Here is a 13,561-nt window from a genome sequence, read left to right on the forward strand (position 1 = left end):
CAATCTAATGCATTGCGCAAAGGAATGTGCATATCAATACATTAAACAACTGTCATTAAAGTTAAACCAACCTGTATCAGTTGTTCCTATAAACATTATAAAAGTTTCGGTAAAAAGTATTACGATTTCCACGCCAAATGCAGCGAATTCCACAACGCAAATTTATGTGATAAATGATGACGTCATATAACAACAAGAAAGCGTCAAAATGGCGAATGTGTGTTTATAAATAAGTGTTCTTACGTGCAATCTACATTAATAGTATAGGGCCATGCCGAAGAAAGGGAAGAAAGGAACTAAAGGGAAAAAGGGCAAGAAAGGGAAAAAGAAGTCATGCAAAAAGTCAGTAGCAGACTCATCGGCATCAAACGATCCAATGGCGCCTTCATACTTCCAACCGCCACCAAAACCTGGCGAACAGGTCTGTTATATTTACTTTTGTGTAGATGTATACAGGCTTTTACACAAAGCCTTTCAGTGAAGTTGCATCTATGTGACTGAATGTTCACATCAGTGTAATCTTTGACCGAATCTGCAAAACAGCAATAGTGTAACAATCGCGCACTCTACCACCGTCGAGTTAAAGCCAGAATTGGTTTCTTGGACGTCACCATCCAGATCCAGATCTGCTATACTTTTATTAAATAAAATACAAATTATACATATTTTTCTTCAAGTTAATTTGACATATCCTCTGATTACCATGTAAATAGCACTTAAGGAAACAAATAAAATAATTTCTGAATTAATGCAAACAAAGCCGCAACAAACGATTTAGCGTTGAAGATTTATTGAAATCCTGTTATATCCATGCCAAAATTAATTATTTACATGTTTAACCATGCAAAGCTGATAGTTCCATCAGGGGTTTTTCAGCACTGTCTGCGCCTCCGGAAAACGGAGGCATTCCCAATGAAACAAATTTTTGCTTAATTGTGAAAAGTATTGATACTGTGCCAATCAGGAAAAATTAGTGCAAACAATCCGGAAATTTGGCAAATTTGTGTTTTGGAATACCCCGATTGGGAATGATGGCCCTTGTAAATTGCCTGGTACTAAGTTGCACAAACCCATCTTTATGTGCTTTTATATGCCTTTTTGCCAAATTGTACAGTTTTAATACTAATTTTAATTGTTCACTTGCAAATAATGCGCTTTTGGAACAAAATTGTTTGCAGCTTTTCTGAAAAAAACTGAAAGCTGAAAACTAACGTTTGGGAAAATTTTTATGGCAATACCAAACTTTAATTTGTCAAATGGCTGTGGTTTTAACCAAATTTAAAAATCAAGCTGGAATAATGACATCATTTTGTTAAAAAATGACGTCATTTAACATTTTAACTGTGAAAATTTATCGATAATTTTCACTGATATTTTTCACTGTTTGAAACAGTGAACTATCAGTTTTAATTCACTGATATTTCTCTATAAACCACCGGAAAGCATAAAATAAAAAGGGTTAAAATTTAAATAAAACACTTTTCAAACCTAACTTAATTTTCACATCTCCCTTTGGCTTACTTGTATATGAATCTGTTAATCCATTCATGACCCAGACACTTTGCTTATACCAGTAATGACTAGTCTGTTTGATACGAACAGTCATTCATTGAAAACACTCAACAAACTTACTTTGCAATGTTTTTAACCAAAGTAATATTAAAATCATAAGGCATTCAAATTATTGTTAATCCATGCTAATGTAAAATTGCACCTTATTCTAGGCTCAAACTAACACAGCCCTTTTAACAACTGACCTTCAGGGCAGGTTGCTTTTTAACCCATGGTTTGTACACTCTGACCCACCATTAAGTCATTTAGGTCCAAGCCTTTGGCACTGCTGCTTTGCACAGGTGGTTAGTGTGTGGCTATGATATCAATTAGTGAAAACATCATTTTGAATGATAAATTATTATATTATAACGGAAAAGCAACTTTTCTGAAAAAAATAAATCACTTTCTAATATATATATAACAAGGTATCCAACTCAAAATCATCCGCAAACGGGGTGCATCGTTTTGAATAGCCATTACTTCATCAATTTTGCAGCGATTTTCATTACCCGGTCTTATTCAACGCAGAAATGAATTTCCTTTCTGGAAATGTATATATCTTGTAATATTTCTACACAGGCTGGGTCAAATTTTAAGAAATAATTTGATACACAATTCGCTTGACCCAGTTAACATCGATCAGACCGTATTTATGAATGAAATGTCCAGTTGTAAAGACACACCTTTGCATTGGACCAATGAAATCACTTGTGTGTTTAAAATGTCAGTTAGTTGAAATGTATGTAAACAAAGGTTTCAAAATGCGCTGGACAGTTAGTTTTTATGCATAATGCAACGGCAAGCACGGTAAGAATGTTTTTATGCTCCCCATATATATATATATGGGGAGCATATAGTTGCCAGTTTGGGGTTCCTTCCTTACTACCTTCCTTCCTTCCGTCACACTTTTGTTACCGTTTCTCATAGCGCCTTCAATACTTTACCGATCTCTTTCATATTTGGCATGTAGGTACCTTGCATGGACCTCTACCTTTTGATGAGGTTTGAGGTCACTGGGGTCAAGGTCACCGAGGCTAATAATAGATTTTCCGTCACGCTTTTGTTACAGTTTCTAATGGGGCCTTCAATACTTTACCGATCTCTTACATATTTGCCATGTAGGTACCTTGCATGGACCTCTACCTTTTGATGGGGTTTGAGGTCACTGGGGTCAAGGTCACCGAGGCTAATAATAGATTTTCCATCACCCTTTTGTTACAGTTTCTCATAGGGCCTTCAATACTTTACCGATCTCTTACATATTTGCCATGTAGGTACCTTGCATGGACTTCTACCTTTTGATGAGGTTTGAGGTCACTGGAGTCAAGGTCAAGGTCACCAAGGCTAATAATAGATTTTCTCAAGGTCACTGTACTTTGGTTACAGTTTCTCATAGCGCCTTTAACATTTAATCGATCTCTTATATATTTGGGATGTAGGTACCTTGCATGGACCTCTACCTTTTTAATGAGGTTTGAGGTCACTGGGGTCAAGGTCACTGAGGCTCATAATAGATTTTCTCAACGTCATACTTTTTTTCCACACAATTTAACCATATATCGACAAAGCATAATTGGGGAGCATCCATCAGTTTTACTGATATCTTTGTTTCATACGTTTTATTGAATTATGGTATCGAGGTCTGTGAACTTTGCAGGGAAAATGCCCTTAACTCCATGAACATTTCAGTCAAAAATACGGTCTGATCGATGTTAACTGGGTCACGCGAGTTGTGTATCGTGTTATTTCTTAAAAGTTGACCCAGTATTTGTAAAAATATTGCAAGACATATACATTTCCAGAAAGGAACTTCATTCCTGCATTGAATAAGACAAAGATCGTAAAAATCACTGCAAAATTAATGAAGTAACGGCTGTTCAAAACGATACACCCCGTTTTCGGGTGATTTCGAGTTGGATACCTTGTTATATATATATTTGATAGTGAAATATTTTTTTCGGAAAAGTTGATTTTTCGTTATAATATGATAATTTATCATTCAAAATGATGTTTTCACTAATTAATATCATAGCCACACGCTAACCACCTGTGCTGCTTTGTAAATAATAGCTAGGGATTGAAAAGAAGACTTAAATATCTGATTTAATACCAAACCAGCAGACAAACTGCCATTGTATGGGAGATATCACTTAAAGTAGACTACTACAGTGAGTCAATCATGCCATCTCTGGTAAAGTTGTCAAATGCATTACTTGCCACCAGGCCTGGTAATCTGTCAGATAAAAGAAAAACAAGTAGCAGGCATAAATTCTACAAAATTAAAGCTCAGAGGATAATTGTGTTCACTGCTGGTATTGAACCTACATCCATCAGTTAAAGATTTATTCTGGAACTAAGATTTTCTTCAACGGGACTGCATTTGCATTTCCCCTGTTGAACAAATGTAATATGTATAGTAAAAACTTAACATTGAAACAGGGTCTAACTTGTTATGCTACTCATGGCATTATTTAGCAGGCAGGTATATAACAAACCATGGGCATAGTTAAAATAATTATGCACTTGCTAAGCCAGGCCAGTTTCTCAGTTGGTACCAGACAGTCAATGCTGTGTTCATGATGTTGCAATGAGTGCATTCCTGTTACAGTATTTTGGTAAAATGTGCGAACCTTGTTCATTAAAACCAATTGATAAGTAAAAGCATGTTCTTTATGTGTAATAATAGTTCCTTTTTGTTTTCAGTTGATTAAACTCCTTACTTCACATCCAGTAAATGAAAAAGAAATTCACGGGGTTAAGGTCTCCACAAGAATCCTGGACAATCTCACACCACAAGAAATCAGAGATCTCAGGGTTGTTTTTGAGCTCTTTGACACCAATAATGATGGGTAAGATAATTATTACTGCTAGGTTTAATTTTGAAATGTATCATCAACTAACATTCTATCTATGCAAAAGTTGCAAAATAATTACTAGGCACCAGGTCTTGTAAACTATTAATGGCACAATTACTGGCCAGTCAAATGCAAATTAGTACTTTATCTGAATATTTTATCAGCCATACGGGCATGTACTCTAGATATAATTCCTATGCCTTTATGCACCAAACAAGTATTAGACATAATATTAAATAATATTCTTTAAATTTGAATATTCGATAATCGTTTTACTTTCGAGTTGAACTGAGCATTACCCACCTCCATTATTCTTTGTTTAGAACATTTTGTTAATGACCTAATCTCCATTTGTAACCTGTAAATGTTCAATCACCGGACTTTTTATTCTTATTATTAATAAGTTGAAGTTTAGTTATATGTTGGTTTCAACTGGATCTGTAATGAATACAGTTAGGAAGTATATGTTCAAGGGACAAACAAAACCTGTCATTTTATTGATGCTAAATACAATATAGTATTAACCTTAATTCTAGAAACTGTTGCAAATTTAACGTTGAACTTTATTTCCCGCAAAAGAAGCTTATTAATTATTGCCTGCGTGTTGAAGTGATCTGAAATATTATATAGCAGGACTAAAGTTTACTAATGACATAAAAAAACAATAAGCTACTTGGTAGCTACTTTACCACAATCTTTCACATGGATAGGAAGGCCAGCATTGTAATCAATATCAGTGGGCCTTGAACAGTTTTACTGTGTTTTTTACCTTAGTCTGATGGCCATTACAAAGACTGAATTTGTCCTTGATTTTCCAGATTCTTAAGTCCTCCTGAGTTAAGGCGTGCAATGAAAGCATTGGGTTTCAAGGTGAAGAGAGAAGAAGCCAAACAGCTTGCAAATGATGGAAGTTTGAAAGGACTTGGGTATGTCACTGTTGTAATTTCAACAGAGGTGTCAATTTTCAGGATTATTCCTGAATTCAGGATTTAAGCCCTCAATGAAAACTTTTGATATTGATAAAAATCAGAGGATTGTTTTGGTTATTTTAAGCATTCTTCTCACAAAATGTCACTCTTAAACACAAGTTATTGACCTTTGGCATATTGTTTACAAAGGAAACATAATTTAATGAATCATTAAAACTTTTGACTCTGGCCCCCAAATTCTAGGATGATTTTCAGGATTTTAGATTTCGGCAAATTGACACCCCTGTGTAAAATCAGATTAATTGTATTACCATTTATTCAATGTTCTAAACAGATAACATTTCAGCTTATTTGTATGCACCCATAAAGAAAAATAAAAAAATTGACATATAAGGGGCAAATCTTTGATGTTGGTGGTGAAGGAGGGCCTGTGGGCTTAAAATCTTGGTCAAGTACAATAACCAGCCATATTATCTGAACAACTTGTAAATTGGATCCTTTGAATATTATGAAAATGCCAAACTTATTTTGTCAACTCAAAGTATACGTTTAAAATCATAAAACTTGATAGATTCAACCCAGACCTTTAAATGGGAGTAAAAGAAATCTATGAAACTGCAAGGGTCAGGGGTTGATACAGTGAAACAAATCTAATTCGTCAAACAAACATTTTCTTCTATTTCTTCAGTAGACCAATTGATAAGTTAATGTTCCTAACGAATAATTTTGTCAATTGTTTAAACAAATGTTGGAATGAATTACTGTTAGGATGAACCACATTAATATCCCACATAATCCACACATACATACTGCATCTGTTTTAATTAAGATAAATCCAGTTATGACACAAAAAGAATACATTATTCTTTGTATTTAACTGAAACGTTGCATTTTCTGCAAAACACTGCAGTAAAGCTGTAAAACTTCTGACTTTGTTTACCAAGAATACAATGTAGTAAGGATAAACACTAATTGTTTATTTCTTAATTACTAATGTGTGTACTGTGTACTTAGGGGATGTTGCAGATTATACAGCCAACATGCAGCAGATCTGAAACAAAGACAATAAACAAAATTAAAAGATAACGATGTGTAATCATCACCTTATAACAAAAGACTAGTAAATTGGCATGTGATAAACAGGAACCACCTCCTGCACGTGACACCAAAGTTACCCTTTCTCTCCCCACCATAAAATTATTGCAATTGCAAACAGTATTACAAACTAATCGGACATTGACTGACGTCTTTTTTTTCAAAATCAGTAAAACGCATTTTTAAGGGCTGACTAAATAGAAACTTGACCAAAAAAAAGACAATTTTTGTGCTGATGAAAATAAATGGTTTCACAGTATTTGGTGTGTAACATCGCTGTGTAGCCTCCTCAAAATTTGTTCAAATCATGCTCCTGGAATCAAAGCTAGCAATGCCCCAAGGGTTATATGATTTATAAAGATTTATATTGTAAATAACTTGAAAAATGGTATTCTCTGAGACCACAACAGTTAAGGGTTTTGATATAAAGTGTGCGACATGGTATGGTGGCTATCTTTTAAGTTTGTTGAAATCATGCTCTTTGGGTCAAAATGTGCTGTACACTTGGGGTTATTTGTTATCCCCCGCCAGAGTTAAGGGATATTGTTTTGGCGTTGTCCGTCCGTCCGGCCGGCACTTTTGTGTCCGGAGCCATATCTTGGAAGTTCTTTGGTGGATTTCATTTAAACTTGGTATGAGTATATATATGCATAAGAGGATGATGCACGCCAAATGGCATTGTACACCATCTGTTAAAAACAGACTTATGGCCCTTTGTATCTTGAAAAAATGCTTTTTAGTGTCCGGAGCCATGTCTTGGAAGTTCTTTGGCGATTTTCATTGAAACTTGGTATGAGTATATATATGCATACGAGGATGATGCACGCCAAATGGCATTGTACACCATCTGTTCAAAACAGACTTATGGCCTTTTGTATCTTGAAAAAATGCTTTTTACTATAGGCACTTTTGTGTCCGGAGCCATATATCTTGGAAGTGCTTTGGTGGATTTCATTTAAACTTGGTATGAGTATATATATGCATAAGAGGATGATGCACGCCAAATGGCATTGTACACCATCTGTTAAAAACAGACTTATGGCCCTTTGTATCTTGAAAAAATGCTTTTTACTATAGGCATTTTGTGTCCGGAGCCATATCTTGGAAGCGCTTTGCACCCATCCTCAAACAAAGCATATGTTGCGGGGGATACCTTGGGTCTTTCAGGCCCTCTTGTTTTTTATATGTTTATAGAAAAAACTGAAATTGTCGCAGACCACATACATTCTGTGTCATACAGAGTAAAAAATCGTAGAAAAAAACACAGGTATTACAGTAACTTCACAAAATCTGCACATAACCAGTTAGTCTTTAAATATCCTAGTGAGATACCTTGAGCTTTTCGGCCCTCTTGTCAATCTAATGATTGTCTGTTTTCTTTGTTTGATCCACATTTTGTCCTTTGTTTTCAGAATGCTTGATTTCAATGAGTTCCTAGAGACCGTGATTGACAGACAGGATCCAGACTCCATAGATGCCTACGATGAAATCAAAAAGGGGTTTTCAATGTTTGACAGAGGTATCTTTAATTTAGTTTTGCTATTTGTACTTGTAACCATAGGTTGAAGAGTGATACTGTTACAAAATAATTCAATATTTGTAATAAATGTAAATGCCAAACTATCAGTATTACCATATTATAGATATTGCTTATGTTAATCTACATAGGATTGAGTTGTTTAACAAAATACAAAAATATTTTGTCAAATTGTATGTATTTAATGAATTAAATTCTTAAAATTTATTTTAATGTTTACAACACAGTATTTTGAATTATGAGAATGAAAGGGGAAAATGTCAAAATATATCATCAAATCACAACATCTGTGACACTTTTGACGACAAAAAACCAAATATTTATTATTTTGTTGAACATTTTATCACATGAATACATTGTAGCTTTATATATGCAATGCCAGCTTAAACATTGACAGCCTTGCAATTGGTTTGTTTTATCAAGGAAGGAAACGTGAACAGTACTCATTTTCGAGAATATGAAAAGGGTCTTTTGTTGAAAACTCCTTTGCTGTACCCTCTTTATAACCACAATTCATGTGAGCACTGCCTTACCAGGGTAAACCCATAATTTAAATGTTAAGCATTTGCAGATTGATCATAATTGCGTTTGAAATTGTTTTCATTAAAGCATGTTTATTTGCAGATAAAAAGGGAGCAATATCATTTGACGATCTTCAACAAGCCTGTTTAGATGCCAAGGTTAAATTTAAGAAAGAAGAGTTGCAGGAAATGATTGAAGAGGCAGATACTAACGGTGATGGTTTGATAGACGCGGAAGAATTCATGACCATAATGCTTCAAACAAACTTGTTCTGAACCCAAAGCAATATCTATGCATAAAATGAGGCTTGTTCTGAACTGTGAAAGCAGGATTACATGCTCAAATATAAAGTGTCATCTTGAATCAGTCTGTAAAGGATGCTAATCAACTATAGGCGTAAAGTGCCATCTTGGAGGATCCTCTTTAGAAGGCGTAATATGATATTTGGCAGCATGTAAAGGAATTACCTTTTCATGGGCTTTTGCCATGACCTTCCTCGTTTATTAAGAATCTTTTGTATGGAATGACTGTAAAGAAAGATGACGCTACCTTTGTTTCTGTCATTCTAAAATCTTTGTAATATTTATACATTTTTATAAATATAGGTGTTACTTTTTATAGCTTAATAAATACAGAAAACCCTTGTCAATATTGTATAAAGATCTTTTATGATTCAACTAAATGTTGTGTCACTATTAATTTGTATCCATCATACTTGACGGATATAAAAATACATTCCACTGATTTTGTATCTATTTATTGAATTGGAAAAAGATAATACAATTATAGACCATTTTGAAGTAAATTTGTAAGATATAGAATTGTCCTTGTTTTTTAGCACCATCAAGAATGGTCATCATGTTCTCAAATCAAACATTACAATATTAACTTACTTGTGGTCTTTGGACAGAAATTGTTTTATACACACAAAACTGCAGATTAGATTGAAAGTTAACTTGTTCAGGATAAATGCATCACTGCATGATATCATGTTTTCATTCAAATATATATTCAATGTGATAAAAACTTATTTGTAATCATGTAAAGGGTATTTGAAAGTATGCTTGCCTTTCAGATCTGATGGTTTATTAGATTGTATAATAACATCAGTAAAAACGGTACTTTATATGTATGTGTGTTTTTAAGATCGATTCTTATTTGTTCTTACTTCCACTTTTAAACAGGGTTTCCCCAAGCACAATATGGCTTGTTGCTGCCAACATTCAATCTCAACCAGGAGTGTTATTGCTACATCCCTTAATTGCTGTGATATGCCACCTGATGTGTCATGAATATAAAGCTAAATACTTACTAAGTGTGAGAGAGGGCCCTGATCTTGCAGGTCTTAATTTCACAGTAACCAAATAAACTAAAAGGTCAATTCATCTTGTTTTGCTGGGGTAAACCCTGCTTTCAAATATACAGTATGTTCACATTTTTATGTCCCCCACTATAGTAGTGGGGGACATATTGTTTTTGCCCTGTCTGTTGGTCTGTTGGTTGGTCTGTTGGTTGGTCTGTTGGTTGGTCTGTTGGTTGGTTGGTTTGCGCCAACTTTAAAATTTGCAATAACTTTTGCAATATTGAAGATAGCAACTTGATATTTGGCATGCATATGTATCTCATTGAGCTGCACATTTTGAGTGGTGAAAGGTCAAGGTCATCCTTCAAGGTCAAAGGTCAAATATATGGGTCAAAATCGCTCATTTAATGTACACTTTTGCAGTATTTCAATATTCAAGATAGCAACTTGATATTTGGCATGCATGTGTATCTTATGAAGCTGCACATTTTGAGTGGTGAAAGGTCAAGGTCAAGGTCATCCTTCAAGGTCAGATGTCAAATATATGTGGCCAAAATCGCTCATTTTATGAGTACTTTTGCAATATTGAAGATAGCAACTTGATATTTGGCATGCATGTGTATCTCATGGAGCTGCACATTTAGAGTGGTGAAAGGTCAAGGTCATCCTTCAAGGTCAGAGGTCAAATATATGTGGCCCAAATCGCTAATTTTCTGAATACTTTTGCAATATTGAAGATAGCAACTTGATATTTGGCATGCATGTGTATCTCATGGAGCTGCACATTTTTAGTGGTGAAAGGTCAAGGTCATCCTTCAAGGTCAAATATATGGGTCAAAATTGCTCATGTAATGTCACTTCTGCAATATTGAAGCTAGCAATTTTATATTTGAAATGCATGTGTATCTCATGGAGCTGCACATTTTGAGTGGTGAAGGGTCAAGGTCATCCTACAAGGTCAAGGTCATCCTACAAGGTCAAACGTCATATAGGGGGACATTGTGTTTCACAAACGCATCTTGTTGTTAAAAGAATGATTTGTCAAATATTGTTTTTCACTTTATTTTTACTTTATGTCATGTTGCAATTAAATATTACACTCTTTAAAATTATGTTTTTGTAGTAACTCTCAAATAAAGTGAATGTACATTCCTGTGCATCTTAACAAGGCTGTGTTAATGATCTGATCTGGGCTGTGTGAAGGAGCTGATTTGACCTGTTTGAAGGAGCTGATTTGGCCTGTTTGAATGAGCTGATCTGGGTTGTGTGAATGATCTGGTCTGGGCTGTGCAAGTGATCTGATCTGGACTGTGTTTCTGAGATGATATGGGCTATGTGCATGAGCTGATCTGGGCTGTGTGAATCAGATGATTTGGGCTGTATGAATCAGATGATCTAGGCTGTGAGAATGAGCTGATCTGGGCTGTGTAAGTGATCTGATCTGGGCTTTGTGAGTGATCTGATCTGGGCTATGTGAATAAGCTGATCTGTGCTGTGTGAATCAGCTGATCTGGGCTGTATGAATTGGCTGATCAGGGCTGTGTTAATGAGCTGATCTGGGCTGTTTGAATAAGCAGATCTGGGCTGTGTTTATGAGCTGATGTGGACTGTGTGAATCAGCTGATATTGGCTGTGTGAATCAGCTGATCTGGACTGTGTGAATTATCATATCAGAGCCATGTGAATGAGCTGATTTGGGTTGTGTGAATGATCATATCTGGACTGTTTGAATGAGCTGATCTGAGCTGTGTGAATGAGCTAATCTGGACTGTGTGAATGAGCTGATCTAGGTTATGTAAATGATCAGATCTGGGCCATGTGAATGATCAAATCTGGGCTTTGTGAATGAGCTGATCTGGGCTATGTGAATGATCAGATCTGGACTAAGTTAATAGCTGACTGATGCTGTGTTGATGATCAAATCTGTGTTGTGTGAATGATCTGATCTGGGCAGTGTGAATGAGCTGATATGGGCTTTGTAAATGAGCTGATCTGGGCTGTCTGAATAATATGATTTGGGCTGTGTGAAAGAGCTGATCTGGGCTGTGTGAGTGATCTGATCTGGGCAGTGTGAAAGAGCTGATCTGGGCTGTGTGAAAGAGCTGATCTTGGCTGTGTGAATAATCAGATCTGGGCTGTGTGAATGGGCTGATCTGGGCTGTGTTAATCAACTGATCTGGGCTATGTGAATCAGCTGATTTGGGCTGTGTAATTATCAGATCTGGGCAGTGTGAATGAGTCTATCTGGGTTGTGTGAAGGAGCTGATCTTGGTTTCGTGAATGATCAGATATGTGATGAGTGAATGAGCTGATCTGAGCCATGTGAATGAGCTAATCTGGATTGTGTGAATGATCCGATCTTGGCTGTGTGAATGCGCTGATCTTGGCTGTGTTAATGATCAGATCGGGGCTGTGTGAAAGAGCTGATTTGGCTTGTGTGAAGGAACTGATCTGGGCTATGTGAATGAGCTTATCTGGGCTGTGTGAGTGATCTGATCTGGGCTGTGTGAATCAGCTTATCAGGGCTGTGCAAATGAGCTGATCTGGACAAAAAATGTGAACTATCAGATCTGAGCTGTGTGAATCAACTGATCTGGTATGTGTTAATGAGCTGATCTGGGATGTGTGAATCAGCTGATCGGGCTGTGTGAATCAGCTAATCCAGGCTGTGTGAATGAGTTGATCTGGTCTGTGCGAATGATCAGATTTGGGCTGTGTGAAGGAGCCTATCTGGGTTTTGTGAAAGAGCTGATCTTGGTTAAGTGAGTGATCACATATTTAATATGTGAAGGAGCTGGTCTGAGCAGTGTGAATGAGCTGATCTGGGCTGTGTAAAGGACATGATCTGGGCTTCCTTAGTGAGCTGATCTAGGCTGTGTGAATCAGCTGATCTGGGTAGTGTGAATGATCTGAGCAGTGTGAATTATCAGATCTGGACTGTGTGAAACAGCTGATCTGGGCTTCATGAAACAGCTGATTTTGGCTTTGTGAATGAGCTGATGTGGACTGTGTGAATGAGTTGATCCGGGCTGTGTGAAGAAGCTGATCTGAGCCGTGTGAATGATCAGATCTGGGCTGTGTAAATTATCATATCATATCTGGGCTGTGTGAATGAGCAGATATGTGCTGTGTAAATTATCATATCTGGGCTAAGTGAATGAGCTGATCTGATCTGCTTCAATGAGCTATTCTGGGCTATGTGAATGAGCTGATTTGGGCTGTGTGAATCAGCTGATCTGGGCTCTGTGAATCAGCTGATCTGGGCTGTGTGAATGAGTTGATCTGATCTGTGTCAATGAGCTGATCTGGGCTCTGTGAATGAGCTGATTGGGGCTGTGTTAAATGAGATAATCTGGGCTCTGTGAATCAGCTGATCTGGGCTGTGTGAATAAGTTGATCTGATCTTGTCAATGAGATGATCTGGGGTGTGTTAATAAGCTGATCTGGGCTGTTTGAATGAGTTGATCTGGGCTTAGTTAAGGAGCTTATCTAAGCTGTGTGGAGGAGCTGATCCAGCAGCAAGATAAATATTAGAGTACGAATGCATCCTTGGTAAGTGCTTCGTGTATAGGATCACAATGGGTACAAGTATGAGGACTGAAAAATGTATTGGTGAAGATTAATAGTGATACTTGCCATTAATTGCGGAATGTTACATTGCAATAAACAATATCATGTTCATCTAAAGTGTGGTTCTTTGAAGTACTTGTTTATTACCACTGTTTACAATTTATTGCAATCATCAAAAATTCTATCAAACTGAGTT

At 36.3% G+C, this 13,561-nt stretch overlaps 2 protein-coding genes across 4 annotated transcripts in view; one reads left to right on the forward strand and one right to left on the reverse strand.

The window, feature by feature from the left end:
• LOC127880970 (trifunctional purine biosynthetic protein adenosine-3-like) overlaps nucleotides 1–181 on the reverse strand; it is a 56,014-nt gene extending 55,833 nt beyond the window's left edge. For all 3 annotated transcript variants that reach the window (XR_008049834.1, XR_008049835.1, XM_052428488.1), the window contains exon 1: nucleotides 72–181. Coding sequence is in view for 1 of the 3 variants with exons in the window: in XM_052428488.1 (XP_052284448.1) it covers nucleotides 72–96 (25 nt within the window). In the remaining 2 variants the exon portion in view is untranslated. The remainder of the gene's footprint in view (nucleotides 1–71) is intronic.
• On the forward strand, nucleotides 159–13,476 carry LOC127880972 (uncharacterized). The gene is made up of 5 exons (XM_052428489.1): nucleotides 159–421; nucleotides 4,258–4,403; nucleotides 5,228–5,335; nucleotides 7,846–7,952; nucleotides 8,595–13,476. Exons 1-5 carry the CDS (start codon nucleotides 272–274, stop codon nucleotides 8,765–8,767), a joined length of 684 nt encoding a protein of 227 aa, XP_052284449.1. The 5' UTR covers nucleotides 159–271; the 3' UTR covers nucleotides 8,768–13,476.
• The last annotated feature ends 85 nt before the right edge of the window (nucleotides 13,477–13,561 follow it).

The sequence above is a fragment of the Dreissena polymorpha genome, chromosome 5, assembly GCF_020536995.1.
Source record: "Dreissena polymorpha isolate Duluth1 chromosome 5, UMN_Dpol_1.0, whole genome shotgun sequence".
Classification (NCBI taxonomy): Eukaryota; Metazoa; Mollusca; class Bivalvia; order Myida; family Dreissenidae; genus Dreissena; species Dreissena polymorpha.

Bases quoted from the DNA above. Each gene is read 5' to 3' on its own strand.
- LOC127880972 (XM_052428489.1), top strand. From the start codon at position 272: ATGCCGAAGAAAGGGAAGAAAGGAACTAAAGGGAAAAAGGGCAAGAAA. The intron at 5,336-7,845 runs GTATGTCACTGT...CTTTGTTTTCAG, and splicing joins GGAAGTTTGAAAGGACTTGG to AATGCTTGATTTCAATGAGT. The intron at 7,953-8,594 runs GTATCTTTAATT...GTTTATTTGCAG, and splicing joins GTTTTCAATGTTTGACAGAG to ATAAAAAGGGAGCAATATCA.